The 24,570-nt window shown below is 43.7% G+C and overlaps 2 protein-coding genes across 2 annotated transcripts in view; both read left to right on the top strand.

The window, feature by feature from the left end:
- The first annotated feature begins 23 nt into the window (after positions 1-23).
- On the top strand, positions 24-6,806 carry NDUFB5 (NADH:ubiquinone oxidoreductase subunit B5). Its single transcript, XM_074153870.1, has 6 exons — positions 24-243; positions 1,164-1,252; positions 2,143-2,209; positions 2,985-3,046; positions 3,762-3,868; positions 4,583-6,806. Exons 1-6 carry the CDS (start codon positions 117-119, stop codon positions 4,701-4,703), a joined length of 573 nt encoding a protein of 190 aa, XP_074009971.1. The 5' UTR covers positions 24-116; the 3' UTR covers positions 4,704-6,806.
- Positions 6,807-7,927: 1,121 nt separating this feature from the next.
- Positions 7,928-24,570, top strand: part of USP13 (ubiquitin specific peptidase 13) — a 49,536-nt gene continuing 32,893 nt past the window's right edge. The window contains exons 1-3 of the mRNA XM_074153946.1: positions 7,928-8,105; positions 18,585-18,710; positions 22,332-22,392. Coding sequence (XP_074010047.1) covers positions 7,953-8,105; positions 18,585-18,710; positions 22,332-22,392 — 340 coding nt within the window. The 5' untranslated portion in view covers positions 7,928-7,952. The remainder of the gene's footprint in view (positions 8,106-18,584; positions 18,711-22,331; positions 22,393-24,570) is intronic.

The raw sequence follows: 24,570 nt of genomic DNA, 5'->3' as shown, positions 1-24,570 counted from the left end.
GCCCTGCACCGGAAGGAGGGCCGAAGGTCTGCCCTTTTCCAAGATGGCGGCCGCTTAGCTTCACCCCGCCGCGCAGAGCGGCGCCGCCCGCTCCGCCCCCCGCGCCAGTTCCAGCCATGGCGGCCATGAGCCTGCTGCTGCGGGCAGCGGCGGCCTGGGGAGCGCGGCGGGCGGCGAGCGGCGCGGCGGGCGGTGTTCGCCTCCCCTGGCTCGCTGGGGCCGCCCGCCTCCCCGGCACCGTCGGTAGGACCTCGGCGGCGGCAGGAGTGAGGGGGGGAGCGGGTGTGGCAGGGGCGAGGTGACCTTGGGGAGCGGAGGAGCGGGCGGCGGCTGAGGAGAAGGACCCCGCAAAGGAGCGGGAGCCCCGGCCGAGGAGAGGGGGGTTCCCGGCTGAGGAGACTGGGTTCCCGGCTGAGGAGACTGGGTTCCCGGCCGAGGAGAAGGATCCCGGCTGAGGAGAGGGGGGTCCCCGGCCGAGGAGAAGGATCCCGGCCGAGGAGAAGGACCCCACTGAGGAGCGGGAGGCTCGGCCGAGGAGAAGGAGTCCCTCACTGAGAGAGGCGGGGTGCGCGGCTGAGGAGAGGGGGGGTCTCCGGCCGAGGAGAAGGATCCCGGCCGAAGAGGTGGGGGTCCCCGGCTGAGGAGAGGGGGGTCTCCAGCTGAGGAAAAGGATCCCGGCTGAAGAGATGGGGGTTCCTGCCTGAGGAGAAGAATCCTAGCTGAGGAGCGGGGGGGTCCCCGGCTGAGGGGTGCTCGCCTCGGGGAGTGCAACGCGTATCTCCCATTTCTCTGAGAAATTGTCAGTTCTTGGGCAGAAGGTGGATGGGAATTGGCGGGAGGCTAAGCTTCCCAACATACCAATCTGTGAACTGACTCGGCCCGCGTAAGGACATTCCGTCATTTATTTGTGGGGACCTGAGGGTAGAAATAGATCTCTACCTACAGTTAGAAAGAAAATAGGTGTGTTTTAGCAAAGTAGGAAATTAGTTCAGTCGGGCTTTTAGGAACACTGATTTCCTCTGGAAAACCAGCTCGTAACTCCTCAGCCGCTGTTCTGTGTCGCTTTTTTCTTTTCCCCACATGGGTTGTTAACCTTATCCTGGCACAATCGCCAAAAGGAGAAAAAAAAAAAACCAACCATAATGCTTTGGTTCAATTTTCAGCTCCTGTACGACACAGCAGCAGCCATGGGAAGAGAATGTTTATTATCAAGGCCACAAGTTTTTATGATACTCGATTTCTCAACTTGTTGGTGAGTTAAGACCAAATTTATTACATCCAATATAATGCATCCCTTGCAAATGGTGTAAGAGTGTCTTAAATACAATTTCCTCCATTGTTTATGTGAGCATCTAAAACGTGGTTGGCACTGTTCACATAAACAGGAATTTCCAGCCCCCTCCTAATGAATTTTTTTGTCGTATGTTGTAAACTCGGGTGCAGATGAAGTAAAAAGATCCACGACTGGCGAAGTGGCAAAGATTGTGATGGGTGCTTAAATTAATGCTGTAGTAGCATTCTTAAATTATGAGTCCGTGTTCATATATGCATAACCTACAAAGGCTTTCCACTCCATCCTCGTTTTTCAAACGTATTGCCTTACTCTTCTGCAGGGTTTTTCCCCTCAGTTATTTAAACCGCTAATACCAGAGATTAGACTGGGGAAGCCTGACCTGCGCTCAACCTCTAAAAAGCCAGGTTTTGGATAAAGCCTATTAGGATGGGTACCAGCCAGCCTGATACAACTCCCTTCATGCGATCGGGCTTCCTTTATCTGCCTTCTGCAGTTACCAGAGCCGGCAGCCGTTGTATTTACACCGGATTATGTCACGTCGGTGTCAGTGCCTCCTCCCAGTTCGGTGCTGGAGCCGGTCCTGGCAAGGTGCTGAGCCGGCACTCGGGGAGAGCATCACTGTCTGCCTCTGCAGAGGCTGAAAGCTGAACTAAAAAGGCTCATGGGCTGACACAGCGTCGCTGTCCCTGTATTCTACTTTGTTAATTAACTTATTTTAGTATATTTTCACATACAACACCCCTACCCTATGAATGCGCATCTAAGAATAATTGGCTAATTGACTAACTTCAACTAAACACTGTCAGGCTGACTTTCTATTTCCTTTTTGCTTTTTATCCCCTCTACAGAGATTCTATATATTTCTGACGGGAATACCAGTGGCGCTGTTCATAACGTACGTCAACGTCTTCATCGGTGAGTGCTCACTCGTGACTAAGCTAAGTACAAAGTCAAAAATTTATTAAATGGGAACTAAGTAGGCTGGGTAAAAAAAAGAGAGATCTTCTAAGGCTCACTCTTCAGAAGACCATGAAATAAGCCTAACAGTGGTGATAATATTGTATAAGTACATAGAAGATCTTCCCAGGATTTTCATTTTTCTCTAGTTGTTACTTTTTTCTTCAAAAAAAGCTTTCCACATTTTTAAAAAACATAAAAATCCCATCTTTTGAGAGTCTTTGCAACACCCGTGAGGGTTAGCGAACGGTTCTTCTGTATTCAAGTGAGGAGTCTGCATTACCTTCTGTTACGTACTTCTTTAAGAAGGCTGCATACGCTGCAACTGGCGCTTTTTATCTAGCCAAAAAGCCAAAATTCTGCTTGGCAATGTGTTTTAAATTTACTACTGTAATAATACAGAATTAATTTAATAGAGAAATTAGGAGAAATCCATGCTTTCAGCTTATATACTTTAAAGGGCATTTCTGGAATTGATTTTAATTATTTCTTCTTTATAGCTGCTAATTTCACCCTTTTGTTGTGTGGCTTAAAGTCTATGAATTAGATAAACTCAGTATCAAGGGAAGCGTCTGGAAAAATCACGTCCAATTTTTCTGAACAGAGCTCAGATTGAGGGATTAAGTACTCTCCACGTGAAATAATGATCTTTTCCTAATGTGAAAGACAGAATAGAAGCTACTTAAAAAAATAATACTTGAATTAAACGTTCCTCCCTTCTTTTCCTTGTCAGGTGAAGCTGAACTTGCGGAGATTCCCGAAGGTTATATTCCAGAGTACTGGGAATACTACAAAGTGAGTGAAACACGTAAAAGGGTGGCATGTTATGGTCGGCCTTCCTCTTCACACAATGACAGAATGCTATGGGGTTGGAAGGGACCTCTGGAGATCATCTAGTCCAAGCCCCTGCCAGAGCAGGGTCACCCAGAGCAGGTTGAGCAGGAACGTCGCCAGGTGGGTTTGGAATGTCTCCACAGACAGAGACTCCACCACCTCCCTGGGCAGCCTCTTCCAGGGCTCTGCCATCCTCACAGGAAAGAGGTTCCTCCTCATGTTTAGATGGAACTTCCCGTGTTCAGCTGTGTGCCCATTTCCTCTTGTCCTGTCACTGGGCACCACTGGAAAAAGACTGGCCCCATCCTCCTGACACCCTCCCTTTAAGTATTTAGAGGCGTTGATCAGATCCCCCCCCAGTCTTCTCTAGACTAAACAGACCCAAGTCCCTCAGCCTTTCCTCCCAGGAGAGATGTTCTAAGCCCCTCATCATCTTTGTAGCCCTCTGCTGTACCCTCTCCTACAGTTCCCTGTCCTTCTGAACTGGGGAGCCCAGAATTGGACACTCTTGATGGTATTTTGGGGAGTAAAATGTGTGGAGTACGGTAATGAGGATGACCACATCCCTGCCAGTGGGTATCAGTGCAGTAGAACTGGGAACACGCAGTATCATGTAGTTACAATGACCTTTCTACTTGGGAATCGTGTGAATAATCTCTGCTTTTCCACTATCCAGCACCCTATAAGTCGCTGGATAGCTCGTTACTTCCTTGACCCTCCTGAAAAGCACTATGAGAAAGAGATGGCTTTGCTTGATATTGAAGCGAAGAAGACTGAACTGAGGTACGTTACGTAGTTGAGGTTTTTAAAATATTGATACGTACTGTAGCTGACACAGGCAGTCTGATAAAACAACAGCGTCTCTTCAAAAGGCTTCGTATCTATAAAGGTGTCTTTAACTCTGTCTTCCTGACTCAGGAAACGGACAGCTTTTTGCCTCTGCTAATGCTCATGGCTTAATTGAGTAGCTAAATGACAGAGGACAGGACTTGCCGTGTTCCTTGCTGCTGTTGGAAATGTTGTGAGCAGCAACCACGTTGTTGTACTGAGTTTATTCTGTACTCAGAGGAAACTGTGGTGGTAGAAGACAGTCCAAGTTCCACGAACTGTTGCTATTGGGACCACAACAGCAGAGCTCTTTCTGCCATCACGTTTACTTCTGATTTTCTTGCTCTTATTTATTTTTAGTTGAAAGCTGTATCAAAATAGTCTAGCCCCTTACTAAGCGAGAGCCTGTGACAGAACTCCTGCAAGTATTTTTATTACTATTTTGTGAGACAACTTGCTGAAAAAAATGGAAAGAGAATGATGCAACAGTTCATGCTTTAGCTGAACCCTTCCTATTTTGGTACTGCCTGTGTTTCACTAGTATTTATAAAGCGTAGATGCTAAACTCCGTGCTGTTGTCAGTGATGCCCTTATGTTAAACATTGATATATGTACGATCAAAGCTAATAAACTTACATTGAGTGTGTCTGTTGCTCTTGTTTTTTCCAGGCTGATGGAGCTGGAGGCACGCAGGCTGATGAGGCACAGGGGGGATGGACCTTGGTATCATTATGAAACACCTGACAAAAATCTCGTTGACAATTCTATGAAATCCACACCTGACAACTAAACAATTTTGTGAGGGTATGCTTGGTCTTAAGTGCACACCGACAAATTGTGCCTGAGCTATATAATATATACATCCTGCTGGTTCACTGACCGAAATGAATAAAAATAAGCAACGTTTGTGTTGATTGTGATAATTTGAAAGAAACCCTGTAGCAGTTCATCTCGGATAGCTGTTCAAGTTGTTAATCAGACAACATGCCTTATATCAGTTGCCAACAATTACTCCTCTTCTCCAGAACATCAATGTAGAATGGGCTTTGTGACCTGAGAGATGTGAAACAATTTGGTAATATTAGTCTTCATCATGTGATTTCTAGTATTTAAAGTTTTAAATGAAAAGTACAGGAAACCGCAAGGCTTTATTCTTTCACGATGCCTTGCGGAAGATGAACTGAGAAAGAAAAATGCCTTCAGATCTTTGGGATATTAGGATTAGATCTACAACTTTTGACAAATTCTTTCACTATTTTTTCCCTACCTGTGTGGTGTTCAACGTCTGTTCTCATTTTCTCTACATTATCTCCAAAGTTTCTCTCTTTAGATATGTCTCTTCTTCCCCGATAGTGTCAGCCCTGCTGCTCTTCCTTCATTAGTTTTGTCACCAGCTTTTAACTTTTTTCCTTTTGTGTATGCATAATTTATGCTTGTCTGCTCTTTCCTTTTCCCCAATCTCACCTCCTATACAATCCGTGTCTGGAAAAGACTTTAAAGACTATTTAAAAAACCCCAAACAAACAAAAAAAACCCCACGACAACAACAAAAAACCAACCCCCAGAGATGACTGAGAGAATTCTGTGCGTCTTTCAGGACTGGACACTTCTCTGTGTAAATCATCCAAAAGGTGGTCTTTCTAGAACATCTTTCTATGTTGCTCTGGTTATTTTTTTGTTTGGTTTGTTGTTTTGGTTTTTTTAATGGTTTGGTTTTAAATGAGGTTTAAAAGCATAACAAGGAAGAATCTAAATGGACAAATATTAAACTTAGTGTTTTCCTAGTAACTGCTCTGAATCTAACACTTTTAGCAATATATTCAAGTTACTGATACTGTTTTTACCTTTTTACTTCCTGGAACAGGCTTAGTAAGATGAACAAGGGAAAAATAGGAAATGGAAGGTTGTTATGGAAGGAGCGCTAATTGTCTGGAGAGCAAGGATGAAGGCAGGGAGACTGGCATAGGCTGCCGCTAGTTAATAGGTTTTATGGATCATCTTATGACTGCTGGGTGAAGAGATACTGTCTTCTGCTGTGCTACTACACAACTTTTAGTACATAAAAATAGAGGTCTTGACGGCGAAACCTCAAGATGTAAACTTCAAACTGTATACTCCCAATGCATTTAGTGTAGAGAGGCCACGTGAGCGATTTTGGAGATGAAAAGGGTAAACCTTTCTGGTAACGTTGAGGCTAACTCAAAGGCTTCTTACCAAGGACGAACTGGAATTAAAAAAGCAAACCAAAAGAGTTTATGTGGAAGTGGAAATGTGCTGTGCAACTGCTATTCACCAAGGAAAAATTAAGAAATAAATGAGCTGCATCTGAGGACATCCACACACGCCTACATTTTCAGAACTGTACAGCTATTTTTCTACACCACTTTTGACAGTGACCTTTACCTGGCAGACTTTTGCCACTAGAGGGATGTGCTTCCTTGGGTTCTACTGGCCATGGTGCTCCCCTGGATTTAATGCCTCAAGAGGGTGATGGGAAGTGCCTCTTACAGTTTGTGACCCTAAACTACCTGTCCGTATTCAAAATTCCCACTTTTTTAAGGAAATAAGGCCAAGTCCTTTAGTAACTCCTGATCATCTTGTGGTTTCAGACTGTTAAAACACATAGTTTTTTGTGTGTACATTAAGCACAGGCTATTTTAAGCAAAGACCGCCTTGTTTGCTGTTTCTTAGCACTGCCAAATATTAGAAAGATTCTGATTTTGTATCAGTGCTTTGACTTGTCCTTTTTGCTTGAGTCAATCTTTCAGGTTAGACCGTTTGTATGTTATTATGGCTCTCATTGTTTATAAAAGCTGACTTAATCGTAAGAAAAGCCATTAAAAAAAGCACAAAGTCTTCTCAGGTAAAATAAATCTGCCTGGTGGGCCTGTATTATTTTGTGGTTTTTATCCAGCATCCAACTGTTCTTGAGTTCTAAGGCCATTCTGTTCTAAGGCCGTTCCACTGACATATTCTCCCTTCTGTATTTCACATTGTTCCCAACACTTGATTTTTTATTTTTTTTTTGGCTAGAAAAATTGCTGGGAACGGACTGCGCTGGTCTGCTCGCTCTCACAGCCTGCTTCTTCATAGCTGGATACAACATCATACAAGATATTTCAGTGCTGTTGGGTTTTTTTTTTTTTCTTATTTTTTTCAATTCTGTTGGGATTCTACTAGAACCACCTTTTGAAACTTTAATTTTTTAGGTAAAGGTCCCCTCACTTGCTTGGAAGTGATCGATGAATCCTTGGCTATACCGTGGACTACGGGGGGAAGGCTATTCATTGCCGTTTTACATCTTCATTTTAAGTGGATCAAGTCACTTCTTGAACCCTGCTGCTGTCAGGCGTATGCGACAGTCATTAGATATTGCTGGGAAAAAAATATTATCTCAGTATTTTTTTCCTACAAAGTTACTTCAGTCTATTCCTCCTTCCCCTAACAGCATTCTCGCGAAGTGAAAAGCAAAGAGAAACGCAGCAAGCGCCCAAAAAAAAAAAAAAAGCGCTCATTTTCAGCGAAGGCACTGTCCCTCGAACCGGGAAACGCGGGTTTGGCCACCGGCACCCCCGCAGCTCCACAGGTCACCTCAGCCCGGGCATTCCCGCTCCCTGTCCCGCTGCCCCGGCCCGGTTACAGACCGCTCCGGAGGGTGACCGTCTCCCTCAGCCCCGCGGGGCGGTCGCCTCGCGGCGCCGGCCGCCTCAGGGCCACCTAACGGCCGCCCGGGGCGCGCGCCCGCGGCGGGAATCACCTCAGGCCAGCGGCCCCGCCGGCACCTCCGGCCGCCGGAGGCCGCCCTGCCTCTCCCCTCCCTCCCTGGCCGGGACCCCCGAGTGTCGCCGCCGCAGCTGGTGCCGCTCCCGCTGCCATTGGATTAAAAATAGCATCTTCCCTCCTCCTCCTCCTCCTCCCCTCCCCCGGGCCCGGCTCCCGCCGTCGCCGCCGCGCCCTGCCCCGGGCCCGGCTGCCCTCCGCCTCCATTGCCCTCGCCGTTGCCCGCTCGCCGTCGGCCGGCCGCAGGGAGGGAGGAAGGATGCAGCGGGCCGCGCTCTTCAGCGGCGGCGATGCGCAGATGGCCGCCGGGGACCTGGGCGAGCTGCTGGTCCCCTACATGCCCACGATCCGGGTGCCCAAGTCAGGGGACCGGGTCTACAAGACGGAGTGCGCCTTCTCCTACGATTCGCCCGTGAGTGCAGCGAAGCCGCCGCCGGCTGCCTCCGCTCCCCCTTTTCCCCGCCGCCCACCTGCCCTCCCTCAGCCGGCTCTCTGCGGCAAACCCGCCCCTCCCGCCGCCCCTTCCCTCCCCGGGCCGCTGCCTCCCCCCCTCAGCCTTCCGAAACCTTCCCCCGTCCCTTCCCGGGCCACCCCGCCCGCTTCCACCTGCCCCGGAGCCGTGTCTCCCTTCACCCTCCTCCGCCCGCGGCTCCTCACGGCAAAACGGCTGCCGGCTCCTCCGCAGCAGCGGCGGGGTTTCTACGCTTGTTTATTTATTTTATTGTTTTTCCCCTCCTTCCGGCGGTCTGAAGCGGTTGCTTAGACGCGGGGGCTTTGCGTTTTTTTTGGGGGGGGAAACTTTCCGGCCTGCTGGGGACCAGGCCGTGGCGGCCCCAGGGCTGCACCCCCCCCCCCGCCCTCAGGCTGAGGGCAAGGCAGCCCCCGGCCTTCTCCTTTGCGGGTCTTGGCTACCAGGTGCCAATCGTTTGGGTTTTGCTGCTGCCTCGGGGCTCACTCTCCTTTTTTTAAAACCTTCAGCGAAAGCATCCGAGGTAAAGGCTGGACCTGAAAATCAGTGTTGAAACTCCTCCTGAAACGCTTTCTCTCCCAGGGTTTCAGTTGCGTCACTAGACTTCAGCAAACTCGTGCTTATTTCCCCACCAGCTGGTCGAGTTTGCTGTTAAACGAATGTTCGATGTGCAGTAGACTTTCCGTGGTGTGATACGTGTCTTGCAGAACATCCCCAAGCTCCGCAGACTGCATATAGCAGATTTTTACTCATTTTTAACTTTGCTGATAATACTTTTAAGCCTTCATAGGCAGTAACAGTTCCATGCTATGTAAGAAACAGGTGCTAAGAAATGATACTTTTTAAATGGAGCTGAAGTGTTATTAAAAGTTGCTTCTCCACATGAAGCTGAGGTTTCCCAGAGGTGATTGAGCACCATATATTGTCGTTAAAGGCAATGGCAGCAATCAAAAGGAAAGCTCAGGGTTTACGTTACAGAATATTAAATGCAAGATACATTTCAGACAGATTTTTTTGAATCCTTTGTCCCCCTCTCTTTGCTAATTCCTTTTAATGCAGAAAATCAAAATTGGTTTCAAAGGTGACTCAGCTGCCTGGTGTTCATCATCTCTTGTTGAACAGAGGTTATTTTTACCCGCGCTCTCCAGATCTCAAGTGTCACCCAGCAGCCCTGACTGTACTGGGAGGCGGTCTGATTAAAACTGCCTAATCAGACACTACTGTGGAGACGCTAATTGCATTATATACTTAATAAGGGGTTTGGGGGGGAAATCAACGTACCACAATCTTTCCTTCAGATTTCTACTCTGGTGGACACGTGGTTGATGGTTTTAGTTACACTTTCAGGCTTTTTTGACATTGTGGTTTATAAAAAGTTTCTGTGAACCAGTAGGAAGGGATATTAAATGCTACTACAAATTAAAAAACAACCAATCACCACCCCTACCAACAAGCCTCAAGTAAACCCAGCGAAAGCTGTGTTTAACGAAACAGTTTGAACAAAACATAATAACGTTTGAACAAAACGTAAAACACCTGAGCATGACTGAACAGAAACTATGTATGAAAGTAGCAAAGAAGTTGGAATCACCATGTGTGAGGCTTTTTTTTCCCAAAAACGTTTCATCCTTTTGACTTTATTGGAAAGAGATTTCAAATTTTGGACAATGTTGCCCTCCATTGTTAAAGCTTTTATTTTTAAATTGCATTATAGGCATTCACTGGGCGAAAGGTTTGAGTGAACCTGTGCAGTACCAGTAAAAATAAAACTAGTCTCAGTTTCTGTTGTTTTCCATGGCTTTTCAGCCCACACCACTCCTCAGCTCAGCTGGGCAAAAGACTTGTCTCAGATTTTATTTTTTATTCCTATATAATCTAACAGATACTTGGGTATTGTTTCTAGGATGACAGTTCTAAAGGGCAAATGTGTGCTTTCTAGGGTAAAACACTGGCATTTACAAACTGAAAATAGCGAAGTTGTGTTTTTACAGTCTTCTGTTCAGAAGGAAAGTGAAAGGGTAGAGGCAGGTTGTTGCCTTGACTGAAGGGAGATGTTTCTCTCGGTGTTCTCTGTGTTAGATTGGTTTAGTAACTTATTTTCTTAGGTTAGCTATGTGTGACCTAAGCGAGCCTCTTCCTATTGAGTTGTCTGCCTCTTTCGAAATAAGATGCACAGGTTGTTTGCTTGGTTTGTTATAGTATTAAAGCAAATGATCAACGTTAAAAAACATGCTCTTGGTATTATTATCCATGGTAAAATTCCAGATTACTTTTCTGATAGGGGAGGTGTAAGCTTATTTCTCAGTATTTCCTCACGTCGTCTCATTTTGCCATTTGCAATATGCTCCTTGTTACAGTTCTGACTTCAGCACGTCGCTCTTTGGAGCCAACTCAATGCAAGATGTTTTGTTCTGTCACTTTTCTTCAGTACCAGATCTTATTTCAGTAGTTTCTTTCATTAACACCATAAGACTGTATCTCAAGCTTTACCCTTCTTTTTCTTTTTTTCTTCTTCTAAGTAGTGAATTTCCTGAGTATTTGTGTGTGTGCCTTAAAGTAACACACCCGGTCACACAGCAGCTCTATACTCAAATTTCTTTAGCGATACTAATTGTAGATTATTACTTTCCCTGTAAGGAAACGTTGTGATCTTTAAAATACACTAAAACCCATCAGGCCTGTGAGGATTAGGGTACAAGGTATTATTATTATTATAGAGAAAGATTCTGCACCGATTTTGAAGAGGACCAAGGAGGGTGGAATGATCGAAATCAGAGACGTTTGTGTCAAGGGTTCTAGGTCCAGTTTTTACTGGGAGTGAGTGGCTCCTTGTTTTACTTCCAATTGTGCAAAGCTTCACGTGGCTTTTGCAGACTTGTCACTCTGTCAGTCGTGTCTCTTGTCCGGATTTCAGCGGTGTAGTGTCACTGAAGGCCCATGTTCTAGCGGTTACAGGCAGCCTCACGGATTACTCTCAAAATTGGTTGACTCACTATTTCCTTTCCATGAGTTTTAAGTCTTACTTCCTTGGGTGAAGATCTGAGAACAGCACCTTTGTGCTAAAAGAGAGTCATTAGTTGAGAGATTTCAAAAGTGTGAGCATAGGAGATAACACTGAATATCCACTTGTACATTTTTTCCATTATGATCTTGTCAGGAAGGTGGTATTGTTAGAAGAGCCACTAAACAGGTGAGAAATTCATGTTCCTTAGATTTGGCCTATTTCCAACAGAACATAATAGGGTTAGTTTCCAGGAAATTCAGCAGAATCAGGAGGCAAATTTCTGTGCACTTCAGAGCCCTAGTGACACTTTTTAGTTTGCTTGTCTCATAAGATTAGACAATATGCCTTCTTATGATTTAATTTTTAATTACTTCCGTTTTTTTGGTGGCTTCTAGAAAACCTGTGTTTCCCTGATGCAGGCTCCTACTCCAGTGAGCCATTGAGCCATTATAGAGAAATTGGGAAGGGAAGGAAGGCTGCCCACAAAAGACACGTGTGGCCTTGTGTTGAGTGTCACTCAGTGAGTGGCACTGGCCCAGTAGCCATGGTGGCCTGCCACTTCCCTACAATTTGATGGATAAAATCCTATACCTCTGACTTTTCAGATCTGACACGCAGTCCCTGCTGGTGCCTGGTTTTCTGTACCTGTGCTCTTGTGGTGTAGGTTTCTTTTCTCCTATTTTGTCCACCGTGACCTCTTGTCCTCTTGGTGGATGAACTTGACTTTGTGTTCAAAAAGGAGGCAAAAAGATTGCATTTATATAATCTTTTAATATAATTTTTTGCCCTCATTATTATGTATATAGAAGTGTAGTACTCTGCTGGAAATTCCACCTTTTAATGGGATCCTTCTCTCAAAGACCTCTGACCATTTTAGACGAGACTTAGCTAAGGGAGAGGCAACTGCTAGAAGAGGGATGCAAACCGGAGTTCTAAGGAAGGTTTACGCGTGTGTTGTAGATGGATGTGCCCTGCAGCCTTCCCCCCGAAGGACGGGGGTTACAGCTACAGCACAAGGCACGAGTCCCACACAGACAGGACCAAGCAGTCGGGTTCTGGAGGTTGCAGGACTGTGTTGGAGCATCTTAAAGCTTGGCTTCACTCTGCTGGACAACCTTAACTGCTGACAACGGTTTCCTTTGTGAATCTTGCTGACTTCATTTTCGTGGCTCGGGGGCTCGGTAATGGTTATATTAGGACAATTCCCGAAGGCTGAACTGTGCTGATGGCCGGCTGTTTATTAGACAGTACAGTGGAGGCTGAAATCCTTGAGAGTTTGGAGTGTGTAACTGATATTGGCGACCACGCTGCATAAAACTGTCTAGAAATAAGTACCTCCAATCTGGCTGTTCCTTTGGTCGATATTCCTTGAAGAAAATGAGAAAGTCACTGTGGCCGCTGTCTGGGAGGGGTAGGCCGGTGTCTTGTTTCTATCGATGGAAGCAGTGAGGAAACAAGAGGACTGAATACTCCCAGACAAATCGAATACTCCAGACAAAAGATTTTGGCCAAGTTACTGGGGCAGTGAATTGCTTGGTGGCGGGTGAAAAATCACAAAAACCTGAAAAATCAGAGTAGTGATGTGCTGCTGCATCACAGGGAGATACCAAAGCTGTCCCGCGGGTGAGTGCCTTGCTGGCTGGGAGTGCACCAGGACACTAAGGTTAACTAAATGGTCTTCCAAAGTTGGAGAATGGTAAAAATCAGTAAGTGGCTCACAAATGAGAAATAACTTTGCAGCTTTGGAGAACAACCATTGTGTATGTGTATTGTGCATTTGTATGGGTTTGATCTAAATTTGGATCTTACTTTCCCTCCATATGACTGACCAAACTTTAGTTGTCCTGTTATCCATAGTGACAATGGGCTGGAATATTTTGGGTAGCAGAGAGACTTTGTATGATACCTGGAATGCTAGAGGATAAATACAGAGGTGCAGATGAACAGGCAGCCCTGGAGTTCTGCTGAATCGCTGTGGAACCATTAGGTTTCCTCTGAACTCTTCTCCCCAGATCTTCTGTTGTGGAATCACAGCACTGTCTTTGTGACCAACAGAACTGTACATCTAGGGCTCTCCACAGAGCAAAAATCATCAGGCTCTCTCCAAATCTAAGCTGCTGTGGAAGCAGTGCAGGTGGCACCGCTTGAGCTGCAGTACTGGGATTGAGCTAGGAAATAAGTCACGATGGGTCTGAGACACCTCTATCAGTGGCCCAGGCAACCTCCACGTGGATAATCCGACCCCTAACAGCATTGATTGATGGATGGAAGTTCTGTGTTCCTGGCTGCAGGTCAGAAGAGCTCATGACCTAATGTTGGTTTTGCCATTGTATCTGCTCAATTATCGTGAAGCCTTGATCCTGCCCGTGAATGTGACTTATACAAGATACAGCTTCGGAATTACGTATGACCTGCTCCAGAGTCCACCTACAACTTGTGCACATGAGTGAGCAGTCGATCCATCTCTTGGAATGGTGCTTTGGCTTCATTTCAGTGACTGACTGGCCCACACAGCTTTTTTCTTCCCCAGTAATGTTTTAAGTGCTGTACTGGATTGGCCTTTTCCATGTGCCCATCTAGAAGATACGATGGAGATACTGGACATCTTCTTTAAGCAATTGCTTAACAATCTGCTCATAGGGAAATACCCAGTCCCATCCCTAATAGTTGGCATTTAGCCCAGAACCCGGAGGATTTTAAACCTTTCAAAACTGTAATATAATTGCTGTTATAAATTTGTAAAATTGTCTGCTTCTCCACATAACATCAGAACCCCAGAGTCCTGATAAGTTTTGATTTCAGCGACGTGTACTTTCTTCAAGCTGTTCAATATTTTGCATGTTGCTCTCACAAAGTGTGATAAAATGGGAAATAGTAACTTTATATTTGTTTGTTTGTTTTTGTTTTTAAGGGAGGGGAAGGATTTCTTTTGCTCTTGAAGCTAACAGTCCAGTTATTAGAAGCCCTGTACTTTAGTTCCTGCTGCCATGTCATTTGTCCTTCCTTTCTCTGCCCAACCCAGCTCTTCTTTTCCCATGTCTCTTCTCTTTTACCAGTTCCAGTGGTACATGGCTCTGCTTCACGGCTTGTATATATTCTCACACCAGTGCTTGTGTATGTCTGTGTTGTTCTCTTCCTTTCTCTGATTCTGTTGCTTCTTGCTCTCTTCTTCTTTACCAGTTGTCCAATTTTACCCTCTTATTATTCCTTTTGTCACCACTGCTTTCTTGTCATCATTGGGTGACAGATGACAGGCTTTCTTTTTATTCCTCATTGTAAATTATTATATGTTCTTGAGATAAATATTAAGTGCTGAAAAGTCTGTTATTCTTTTTAAGCCTGTCCTGAAATTAAATACCTGTCAGCTACACTATTGTGGGATTCAGTGCAATATGTGTATGTTAGGGACGGTAGGATTCAGTGCAATATGTGTAACTTTTCGAAATACGTTAAAGATTGGATTGTAGTTACACCACAAAAGTCTTACGACCACAGCCAGATTAATTGTGGTGGTTCCTGATGACCAGACACTCTGAATAGAGCCCTTAGCAGTTCTGTTTGGTTTTGTAGGGAAAAACTTATGGAAACCATAGCAAAAGGCACAGAGGAGCCAGTGACCCTCTGTCATAACTGGCACCTTTTACTTTATATGTGATAGGATAAACAATCTTTTCGTTCTTTATATTTGTGAAGACTCAAGGTACCATTTTATTCTCTTCTCTGGTACCTATATTTGCAAGTTTTACCATTGTTCTGGTGGATCTAAAGCAAACACCTGATTAGTAGACATTGTGCCCAAGTCTGTAACTGTGTGCTGTGTGCGTAGATCACCGCAGCAATTGTGATTTTATAAATTCATTATTGTCTGAGCCACCTCAGGAGCTGAAATTGCTGAACCCTAGATTTCCCTCAGGGGCCTAAATGGTTCGGGGGTTTGGTAATGGAATACAGGTCATTAGTTCAAATCCTGAGCAGGTTAGTAGTGTTTGAAAGCTATTAGTGTCTGGTTCCTTGTGGACTGGCATTTGTGTTTGCTAGAGCTCTCATCCACCAGCTTCCTTCCTCTGGTTTTCAGGCCTGAGAGGGAATAACTTGCATTTTAGCTCTTTCACTGTGGATTCCCTGTCCCTGCTCATCTTACCTCTGCAAAACACGATTTATTATCTAAATAAGTAAGATGAGCTACTTTTTTTTTTTTTTTAATACTTTTCTCCCTGGTGTGGACTGTGTGTCTCCCTCTCTATCAATAAAGCACCTGACATACTGTGACCATCTTAGCAGCAAAGAACAGGAAGAAATACAGTGAAGAGCAATCACTTTTCCTTCTGCTTCAGGGGCAAGAAGACTAGTCTGCTCTTGAGTGACCTTCTGGGTAATGATCAAAGCCTGAGCAAGTACAAGTTTCTGCCCCAATAATGTTTTTAGATAGATTGGAGTAATAAGGGAAGGCAATGTTTATACATTACTTTATGGTAAACTTCACACTACATGCCCACTAAGTGCTGAGGCAAGAGTGAGGGAGGGGAAAAAAATCCAGCTAAAATTCCTGGGTTTGTCTCCCAAGACAAGCTGTATTTTTCTGGTGTAAAATCGTGTATTCAGTTCTTTAGATATGTTGCCTTCCTCCAGCATAACCTTTCACACATATCTAAAATGAAAGTTGATTACAAAGATTTACATGCCACAGCCTATATAAAACATTGTTCCTCCCAGAACTGGTTGTGTGCGCAGTAGGGTTGAATTAATGAGCACAAAACCTGTCTTAGAGCACAGTCGAGCATTCTTTGAACACCAAAAAGGGGCCTAATAGAGCCTTCTGCAAAGGTGGCTTTTTCACACATGCCCCTATTTTGCTGTGACCTTTTAGGCTATTGAACATCCCGTCCACTTCTTTCCAAGTTGCGTGAGAGAATAGTCTGCCTGCGTTCTCCAGCAGAAATAACTGTTTTGTTAGTAACCATAACCAACTTACTCAGATTCTACATTTAGCTCGTATGTTGAAAGTGTCAGATTGTTGTCATAGGCTGCTTATCAGAAACGGTTCAGTGGTCTCTTGGATTCCTTCCAGAGAGAGAGAACGGTCTCCCAGAAAACAAAATTGTAAACGAAGATCCTGAGACCCTAGGGTGACAACACGATATATTTTTATTTAGGCTGGGGACCTGTAGGATCCCCTTGTAGAGGACACATCCACGACTTTCTCACAGAAGGAGATAGTGCAAAAGGATTTGGAATACAGGATATAAGAGCAGACAGCAAAGATATAATGGGCCTTAAAGCAGATAAGTCTGCGAAAGAGTAGTGGAAATTAAAATAAATGTAATGCAATTAAAATACAATTGTATTTTATGAATATTTTGAATACCGGATTTGTAGTTTTCTTTTAACCACTTTATTAATTTTGAGCACGATTGTAGGTATCAGCCCTGTTCTTAAGGCTGTGAATATTTGAAATTCAAAGGAGCTGTGTTTTTTTAAAATATAATCTCAGTTAGGGGTTATGTGGATCAGAAATGAGATGGCTAAATAGTTTACTATTTACTCTGTGGAGATAATCATTGTGATATCTAGATGCTGAGAGAATGACTTCATGGTATATGTTAAGTGTGAATAGCAGATAGACTAAACCCTTGCTCCAGATCGCCTATTTCAATCCTGAAATGCTCAATGCTTTTATTTGTCCTTTAGAGGCAGGTAAAGCAACGTTTGTATAGTTCATTACAGGTTCATCTTTCAGCTAAATCTGGAAAGCTGAAGCTTGTATGTGTTGGTTCACATTAAGAAAAGCAGAAGAGATGGATATTTTCTAAAGTCTTGAGGTAAAACCTCATTCGTTGATCTCTCTCCGTGTTCTGTTCCTCAGCTCCAGGGCTCCACTGGTTGCTGTGGAAGTACCAGTATTTAGCTGCTGTTTGAGGCAGTTCCTCAGTTCTAGCTACAGTTATATTGATAAAAATGAACATGTTTGAAAGAGTAGCGCACAGATATGGATAAGGGTTGCAGGTAAGCTGGAAGTTTAAATTCCTTCCAGTCCTACTGAAATACTCAGTGCCAGTCTTTGAAACCAGCTGGGGAGAACTAACTGGGTTTAGAGAGGCACATTCAAGCCTGGTTTTGGGGTAGTGGTAGGAGCGGGCAGACTGGTCTGTGCCAGGTATCAAGTGAGCAACAACTGCTCAACACTGTTAGCCCTTCAGCTTCCTTTTCTGGAAGAGAATAAGGTGTATTAACCTGGTGCTGGTTAGGAAACTGTTGGAGGTCAGCTATGGTCTCTGTCGGACTTGCTCTCTGCTACTTGTTCCAGTCCTCAGGACTGGAGAGTGCCTAACTCATGGTTGGCATGGCAGGATGGCCACTTTGTGCTGGCTCTGGGAGGGGATCCTGGGGGAGATCAGAGGTTCCTGCCTGGCAGGGCCTTGAAGAGAGGTGACCCAGGCAGGAGAGGACTTCTTGTTTTACCATGCTGAATTTGTTCCAGGTGTGGCACTCTCAGGTGGTATCCTGTCAAAGCAATTGTTCCTGTAACAATTCTCATTACATGATTGTACTCATATACGTGCCTAATGTGACTTATTTCTGGAGATAATGATTTATTTATTTATTTATTTATTTCCTTCTAAGGTGCCCATGGATGAGTTTAGTTCATGTTGTTCTTTGTGGAATCCTAACATGAGATGTTCTGTACTACCCAATAGCACAAACACGTTCACAATAGAAGGAAGGTCATGGTGCTCAATCTTTGTTATGCACCACCTACTCAAAACAATACACGCTAGAGAGGGCTTAAAAAATTGATCCAGCACCAATGAACCAGATGACTGAGAGTCCTCCTGGCAGTCTGAATGATGGAGGAGAGATCTGGGAGCGGTGTTAAAGTGGAACAAGGCCCTGACAGGAGCCAGCATCAACACCCAGCTTTTGGGAGAGCAAAAAGTGACGGGACTCTTGCCAGGTTATGCTACTGAAATGTAAGCAGTTGTGATCGGTACCAGGAATATACAACTTTGTATTTACTTTATAGTGTCCTTGTCTACAAGCATTCTTACTGCATGAATAGAGAGAATCCCTGGTTGATACTGAAGAATGTTCACAAAACACTTGCCAATTTTCTTAGCCAGTTCTAAGAGCTGTAAGATCACTTGAGATCTGTTTTTCTTGGACAAGATTGTGATCAATAGTAGAAGTTGTGGCTGAATCAATCCCTGGCCATCAGCTCTGTCATGCTTCTGATTTGAAATGTTGTTCTTGCAATCAAATGGCCAAAAAAAGTTCTACTATTTCAAACAAATGTCTGTGCTTCGTTATTTCTGTGCTTTACAAATTTCTGCACCTACAAATCTGAAAGGGTCTGCAATTCTTTGGGGTTTGTTTTCTGCTTGCTGCATCTGTGCTCTAACTATTTGTGTCCTTCCTTTTAGGATTCAGAAGGAGGTCTTTATGTGTGCATGAACACATTTCTGGGATTTGGAAGGGAACACATTGAAAGGCATTACCGGAAAACAGGACAGTGTGTATATTTGCACCTGAAACGACATGTGATAGAGGTGAGATTTGTGGCTTCCCAACTAACTACCCCAGTAGTTCTCGGGTCTCTTGTGCTCGTTTCGATAATGCATTCCAGACACAGAGCAAACCCTGAATGACAGAAATGAGCATGTTCAGATTTGGGGCTGGATATCAAATTCAGGTGCTTGGATCCCAGCCAGTCCTATAGCTTCAGTTCTGAGATGAATCAAAAGCCCTAAGGAGTCAGATTTTAAAGGCAGCTTGTTGCCTGATTTTGACTGATCTTTTTCATGACACGCTTTTGTGTATCACATGCATATCGTCTGCACGTTATGTGCATGTGGTTCGTCTGGCATCTTTAAAGGGCTGTTGATGACTTCTGACCTGAGCTATAGGGAAGGCGCCAGGTTTACTTATAGCTCACTCTCCTGTAAGCTCTGTCTCTTTTGGCAAGTTAGAGGGCCTAAAATAGCTGCTTGGAGTGGGATAGAATACTTGACGTTTCTCGTTCTGCAGCAATGTTTCCCCTGGAGGATGAAGGCCCCGAGTTATGTGAAGTGCCCTGACTACTTATTTCCAGTAGATGACTATTCATTTTTTATTGAATTATAGTGAGGTGGGTTGCAGGTCTCCCAGGCTGAGATTGTTAATGATGTTTGTTATACTTTAGAATTGTCCTTCCTCGTAAGGCTGATAGCAACATTTTTCCTCACACAGTATCTGAGGTTTTGGAGAGCTGAGTCTAGTTTTAGCAACAGCTCTTCTGAGTGAATTTAACACTCCTGAAAGATGATATCTAGGACTAGAGACCGGTGGGCAGAAATCCCGTCAGCTTTCCTTGTATATAACTTTCTTCCAGCATGTGACCTGGGAATTTTCAATATTAAAGTAAACTGGCATTAAAATGAGGCCTCAAAAATTCCTTTCCTGGATAAAGATTACGCTGAAGAACTCCAAAGGGGAGAAACAAATATATTGACTGTTGCTTGGTGTTGCATACCCCTTCACTTGAACTAGTTCAGTGGTTCCAATTTTTCTTCTTGTGGATCATGACGTAGCAGAGGGGCCTGGCATCTCTGTTTGAAGGTGATGACACACTGGTGCACTGGGTGATGTGGCAGGAAATGGTGTTAGTCTCTACAGTACAGGTGAAGATTGTGTTGTCTAATGTGGCTCATAGGTAGGATTCCTCGTACATGAGCTGTGGGTTTTGTTTACCATGACTGTCTTATGTGCTCTCTGTGGTTTTCTTAGAGCCATGAGAAACATCAGGCCTTCACTGGAACAGTTTTATGAAGTGTCTGGCACACACTGCAATGTGGTTTTGGTTTTTTAAGCCAAGCTTTTGATGGGGTGGGATACAGTAAAGCCAAAGGCATTGGACATGCTATCTTAAGATTCTTTTAGTAAGGTTGCTATTCTTGCCTGTGGTTCCCTTGGCATCATCCTTGCAGAATGCACTGCATTGCTGCAAAATCCCTGTTTGCTTCCGATGGCATTTGGAATAAATATGTCGTGTATCTTGTCACAATTCAATTAGAAAATACAGGTCAGATCTTCAACCTAATGAAGAAAATAATTTTTTTTTTCTTTTCTCCAGAATTTCACTCTTCAGAATTTTTAAAACGGCCACTTTCTAGTAATGTATGACTCATATACAACTGCCTGGGTAGTATTCAGCCTGGGCAGAGCTTTGGTGCTATAGTGATACCTCAGCCTGGTGAAAATACTGGACAGAGAAGCATGAAATGTCCTACAGTGATGGGTTTTTGGATATTATTCAGTATGGTACTGTTATAAAAAATGTGGCAATGGTGCAGTTAAAGAGAGCGCAGAATTGGCTACACTGACACCTCGTACAAGAAGCATCACACACAGAATTTAATGCCACTGCTGATGCGTTGTGTAGAGTCCCGTTTGCTGGGTGTCACATCTGTTGGAAACCAAAATTGTTTTGTGGATGGGAAACACTGTGATTTCGGACAGGTGGAGAAACAAGGTAAAAAACCTGTCAGGTTCTGGGTTTCTCGGGATTATTGAGCATCTGCAATTGCAGTTCAGATGGATTTAGCAGAGAGGAGAATCAAGCTGAAATTTTTAATATCAGGCTGACAGTAATAAACACTCCATGTGAATTCTTCCTCTTTGAAATATCTAATCTTAATGACTTTCACAGTATCCCACATGGTGACATCAGAATTCAATTGGAGCTTCCTAGTATTGGAAACAACTTTTTTTTTTTTTTTTTAAGTTCTGAAGCTATAATCCTTGGACTATGTGCGATTTATTCATAATATATTTGTAATTGGCTCATGTTGTATCTTGCTGCTACTTTTTTAAAATAGATTTCTATTCTTTGCTGCTTCCTTTCCACCTGTTAAATTCCAGTAGTATTAAGGAAAAAAAGTGTTCTGCTTGTTATTTTCACTTCATTGAGGAATTTTTTATTATTTTTTTTTAATGCTGGATTTGCAACCCTGGCTTTCCCTAGGGCTTGTATATATGGATAATAAGTTCTGTTCTTAAGTGCAGCCAAGGAGTGTTGGCATCTGCTCTTTCTAAGAATGGAAAACTTTCCTATGATGTATAAGACCTCCGTGATGATTCAAGCAGTCTGCGTTGGCCAGAGCTTTATTTACATGGTGAAGGGAACCACCCAAAATATGTGACCCTTTCACTTACCAAGGAGCAGAGGCAAACATGAACTTTCCCTGGGCTGACAGGTTCTTGGCTGGTTTCTCTCCACCTGTTGTATCCCGATATTATTATTAAAAAAAGGTACCTAACAACCTCACCAGTTACACTAACATCATACATGTTGGCATTATAGCCACAGAGGCTTATTTGATTTAATTCAATTTGATTTAATGTTGCCTGTTAATAAACAGTTTAAGAAGCAAGTGTGTTGATGTTTACATTTCCTCAGCTACTAGTGTTTTCTCTAGTAGCGTGAGGTATTTTGAAGTGGGAAAGTAGTGTTTGAATGTCACTTGGAAGTTACTATGCTCTGCTGTGGAGCTTAAATTGAAAAATAAAATAAAATCCCCCCTAAACAATTGCTTGGGTGTTGTGAGGTTTCCTCCACACTTCCTAGTATTAAGAAAGCATGGTGTTAACTTGGATGGATCTTCATGGGAGCAGGCATGGATCCTGACGGAAAGGGCATTTTTTTTCTGGATAGAAGAACTTTAGCTGAACTAACAGATCACGGCAAAGTGGTCATACTGGAATTAGTTGTGAAGGATTGAATCTTTTATGCTGATTTCTTCCCCTCTCTAATTCAGCTTTAGTCATGAAGAAATACTGTAGGGCATCTAGTGGTGAGAGGTCTGAGCGATGCTAGATGTCCCCGTTTTGTTGACGGAACTGCAGTCACCCATGATGACCATGAGACATGCCCTGCTTAATTTCTAACAACAAAGTTTGAAGGATTCAGGTGGTGGCTTTTTCACTCCATGAGGGTTGTAAGCAATGACGAGTTGAACCCCATCATCAGAGGTGAATTCTTACATTACGTTCTTGCTCAGCAAGGACTGTGATTTAATAGAAGGACCGTGAACAGATAGATGTGTGTCAGAAATGGTGATGGTATGGGGTTGTTGCTGATTTACTGTTGTCTCACTTGATGGACTTCTAATTGTTTCTTTCTTTCTTTCCAGAAGGTACCAGGGGCATCTGGTGGAGCTTTACCCAAAAGGAGGAATGCTAAGCTATTTTTAGGTACTGTGAACAGCTGCTTTCACAGAGTCCTTTTCTGACCCTGTCTGCATGTGTACTTGGGTACTGTCCACCATTGTGTCTGCCTTTGGGGCTCCTTCTGGGTTTTATTTTTCTGTTGGGTTGTTTTTTTTAATATTTAGTTCTAGTTTTTTCAGTTGGTCCAGACAAATAAGTAATTCTTAGCAATTTTGGTGTATATTGAGAGATATGTGTATGTACACTTGAGGCATTTTAATCTAAAGTAGGCCCTCAACTACTCTCAAACAGCCTAGGGTTTGATAGGCATTTTTAGACTAATTCTGTCCCTTCTTTCTCTTTGTGATTTCCACAAAGCACCCTTTTATTAAAATGTTTATCTATATTTAATGTTTAGATGTAACATGGCCTCGGTGTGGCACTGTTCTGCTCAGCCTCTGGTCGTAGAAAGGGTTGTTAAAATTTCGAAGTTGTTACACAGGTAAATGTTCTTAAGTGATGTTGTGGTCTCTCCTGTAATGAGTGCAACAGAACATATATCATGAGTGTCTCTTACAAATTCTTACTCTGTTATGTCCACAGTTCTATCCCCTTGCTTCATGGAAAGCAGTTTTCTTACCATGTCCATTCCATCCAATATCCATAGATTCAGATTATCTGGGAAACCTGAGGGCCTCATAAATATGGATGAGGGGAACATGATGCAAAGCCTATATTCTCCCTCCTCCCACCACTTGTGATATTTCTCTGATTCATCTATTATTTATTCTTTCTGTATTAATAGCGAATAGTGAATTTTTCTTCTGGTAATGAAAAGGTTAAATGTTTTCTTTACAATTGCCAGCTCTTATGGCTAAAAGGAAACAATAGCATGGCCTCCCTTTGGAATTGCTTTGATCTGTGGAATGTGTCCCTAAGAGGCCTTTGCAGATTGTGATCGATTAAATTATTGTTTTTAATGTCTGGAGTAAGTTTTGCAAGGAGTGCTCAGAGAGGAAAAAAAGTCTTAAAATGAGTCATAAAGAAACGAAACGTCTCTTTTAGGAGGAGACTTTTAAGTCACAGATGCTGGTCTAAATGCCATTTACTGTCAATTTATATTGAAAATAATGTTTGTCACTTGATACTTGTGAAATAATTGGTTCAGAAACAAAGCTGGCTGCAATGCAGTGATGGTTGTACAGTGTTAGCAATGTGAGTGTAAACAAAAAGTACAAAAGCGTGGTCAGATTTTATTCTTGCTGATGTCCTGCTACGCTTTGAGGCTCCTGTCGTTGTGGTATGTCGGCACACAGTGTACGCGGCAGAGCGTCTCTCATGTGCCGTGTTGGAGTCCTCAAATTCCATCCTTGCACATGAGTATTTTGTTCCCACGGAGTAGATCTGGAGCAGCAGTTCCAAGTGTCCTGGTCTCAGGGAGCTTCTGAAGGTGGTGCAGTTTCACTGTGGTGGATTTAACACATGGAACTATCACCATTTAATTCAGCACTTCTGGAATCTAATGCACTTTTGAAAATACATTTCATCTGGTCTGTTTTTCTACTGCAATCCTCTTTGCAGCCCATGCTGGTTGGGAGTAAAATGGTATCAACTCTCTCCTCTGATCCTTGAGATAGTACTTCCATGCATCCAAATGCTTTGTATCCACTTCTTTGGCTCAGCAGATCTTATTCTTTTTTTTGGCCATGCTTAAAGAACAAAGAATTATTCCTGTCCTTATTCATAGCTGAGGAAACAACAGCCCAGAGATGTCAGCCGATTCGGTAATTTTGCATGAGACAGTAGCAGAGATGGTTAGCAGAATTTGGCATCTCATCTCTTCATCCAACATCTTCCTCATTGGTTTGGAGCTGCTGGACTTCTTAACAGGTTCTTTTAGTTCTGTCTTTCTCATTGTGACCTTGGGCAGCTACGGTAGAGGTCTGCACCAAATGGGCTGTTACCAGTGGCCTGCCATTCAGGGCTTACCCTGCCAGACAGGCATAGACAATGATCAATGGGTGACTCTAACATCACTATGTTTCTAGGTGTCTTTGAATAATTCCCTGAAGGCCCAGAGATTTAAGCTTTGTGTACAAAGTCAATCCAGTTTGGGCATTTGTTACATTGCTTCTCATAATCCTCTTTGATGCAAAGCTATTAAAGATACTAAACCCTTTTCAAATCTGCTTAGTATTAGGAAACATCTTTTGGATGCTCACC

The sequence above is a fragment of the Numenius arquata genome, chromosome 9 (assembly GCF_964106895.1).
Source record: "Numenius arquata chromosome 9, bNumArq3.hap1.1, whole genome shotgun sequence".
Lineage (NCBI taxonomy): Eukaryota > Metazoa > Chordata > Aves > Charadriiformes > Scolopacidae > Numenius > Numenius arquata.
Note: the sequence above shows the minus strand (reverse complement) of the source record. Positions and strands in the feature narration are given on the sequence as shown.

Coding starts and splice junctions, on each gene's coding strand:
- NDUFB5 (XM_074153870.1), top strand. CDS start 117: ATGGCGGCCATGAGCCTGCTGCTGCGGGCAGCGGCGGCCTGGGGAGCG. Junction 3,047..3,761: donor AGTACTGGGAATACTACAAA/GTGAGTGAAACA, acceptor TCCACTATCCAG/CACCCTATAAGTCGCTGGAT. Junction 3,869..4,582: donor GCGAAGAAGACTGAACTGAG/GTACGTTACGTA, acceptor TGTTTTTTCCAG/GCTGATGGAGCTGGAGGCAC.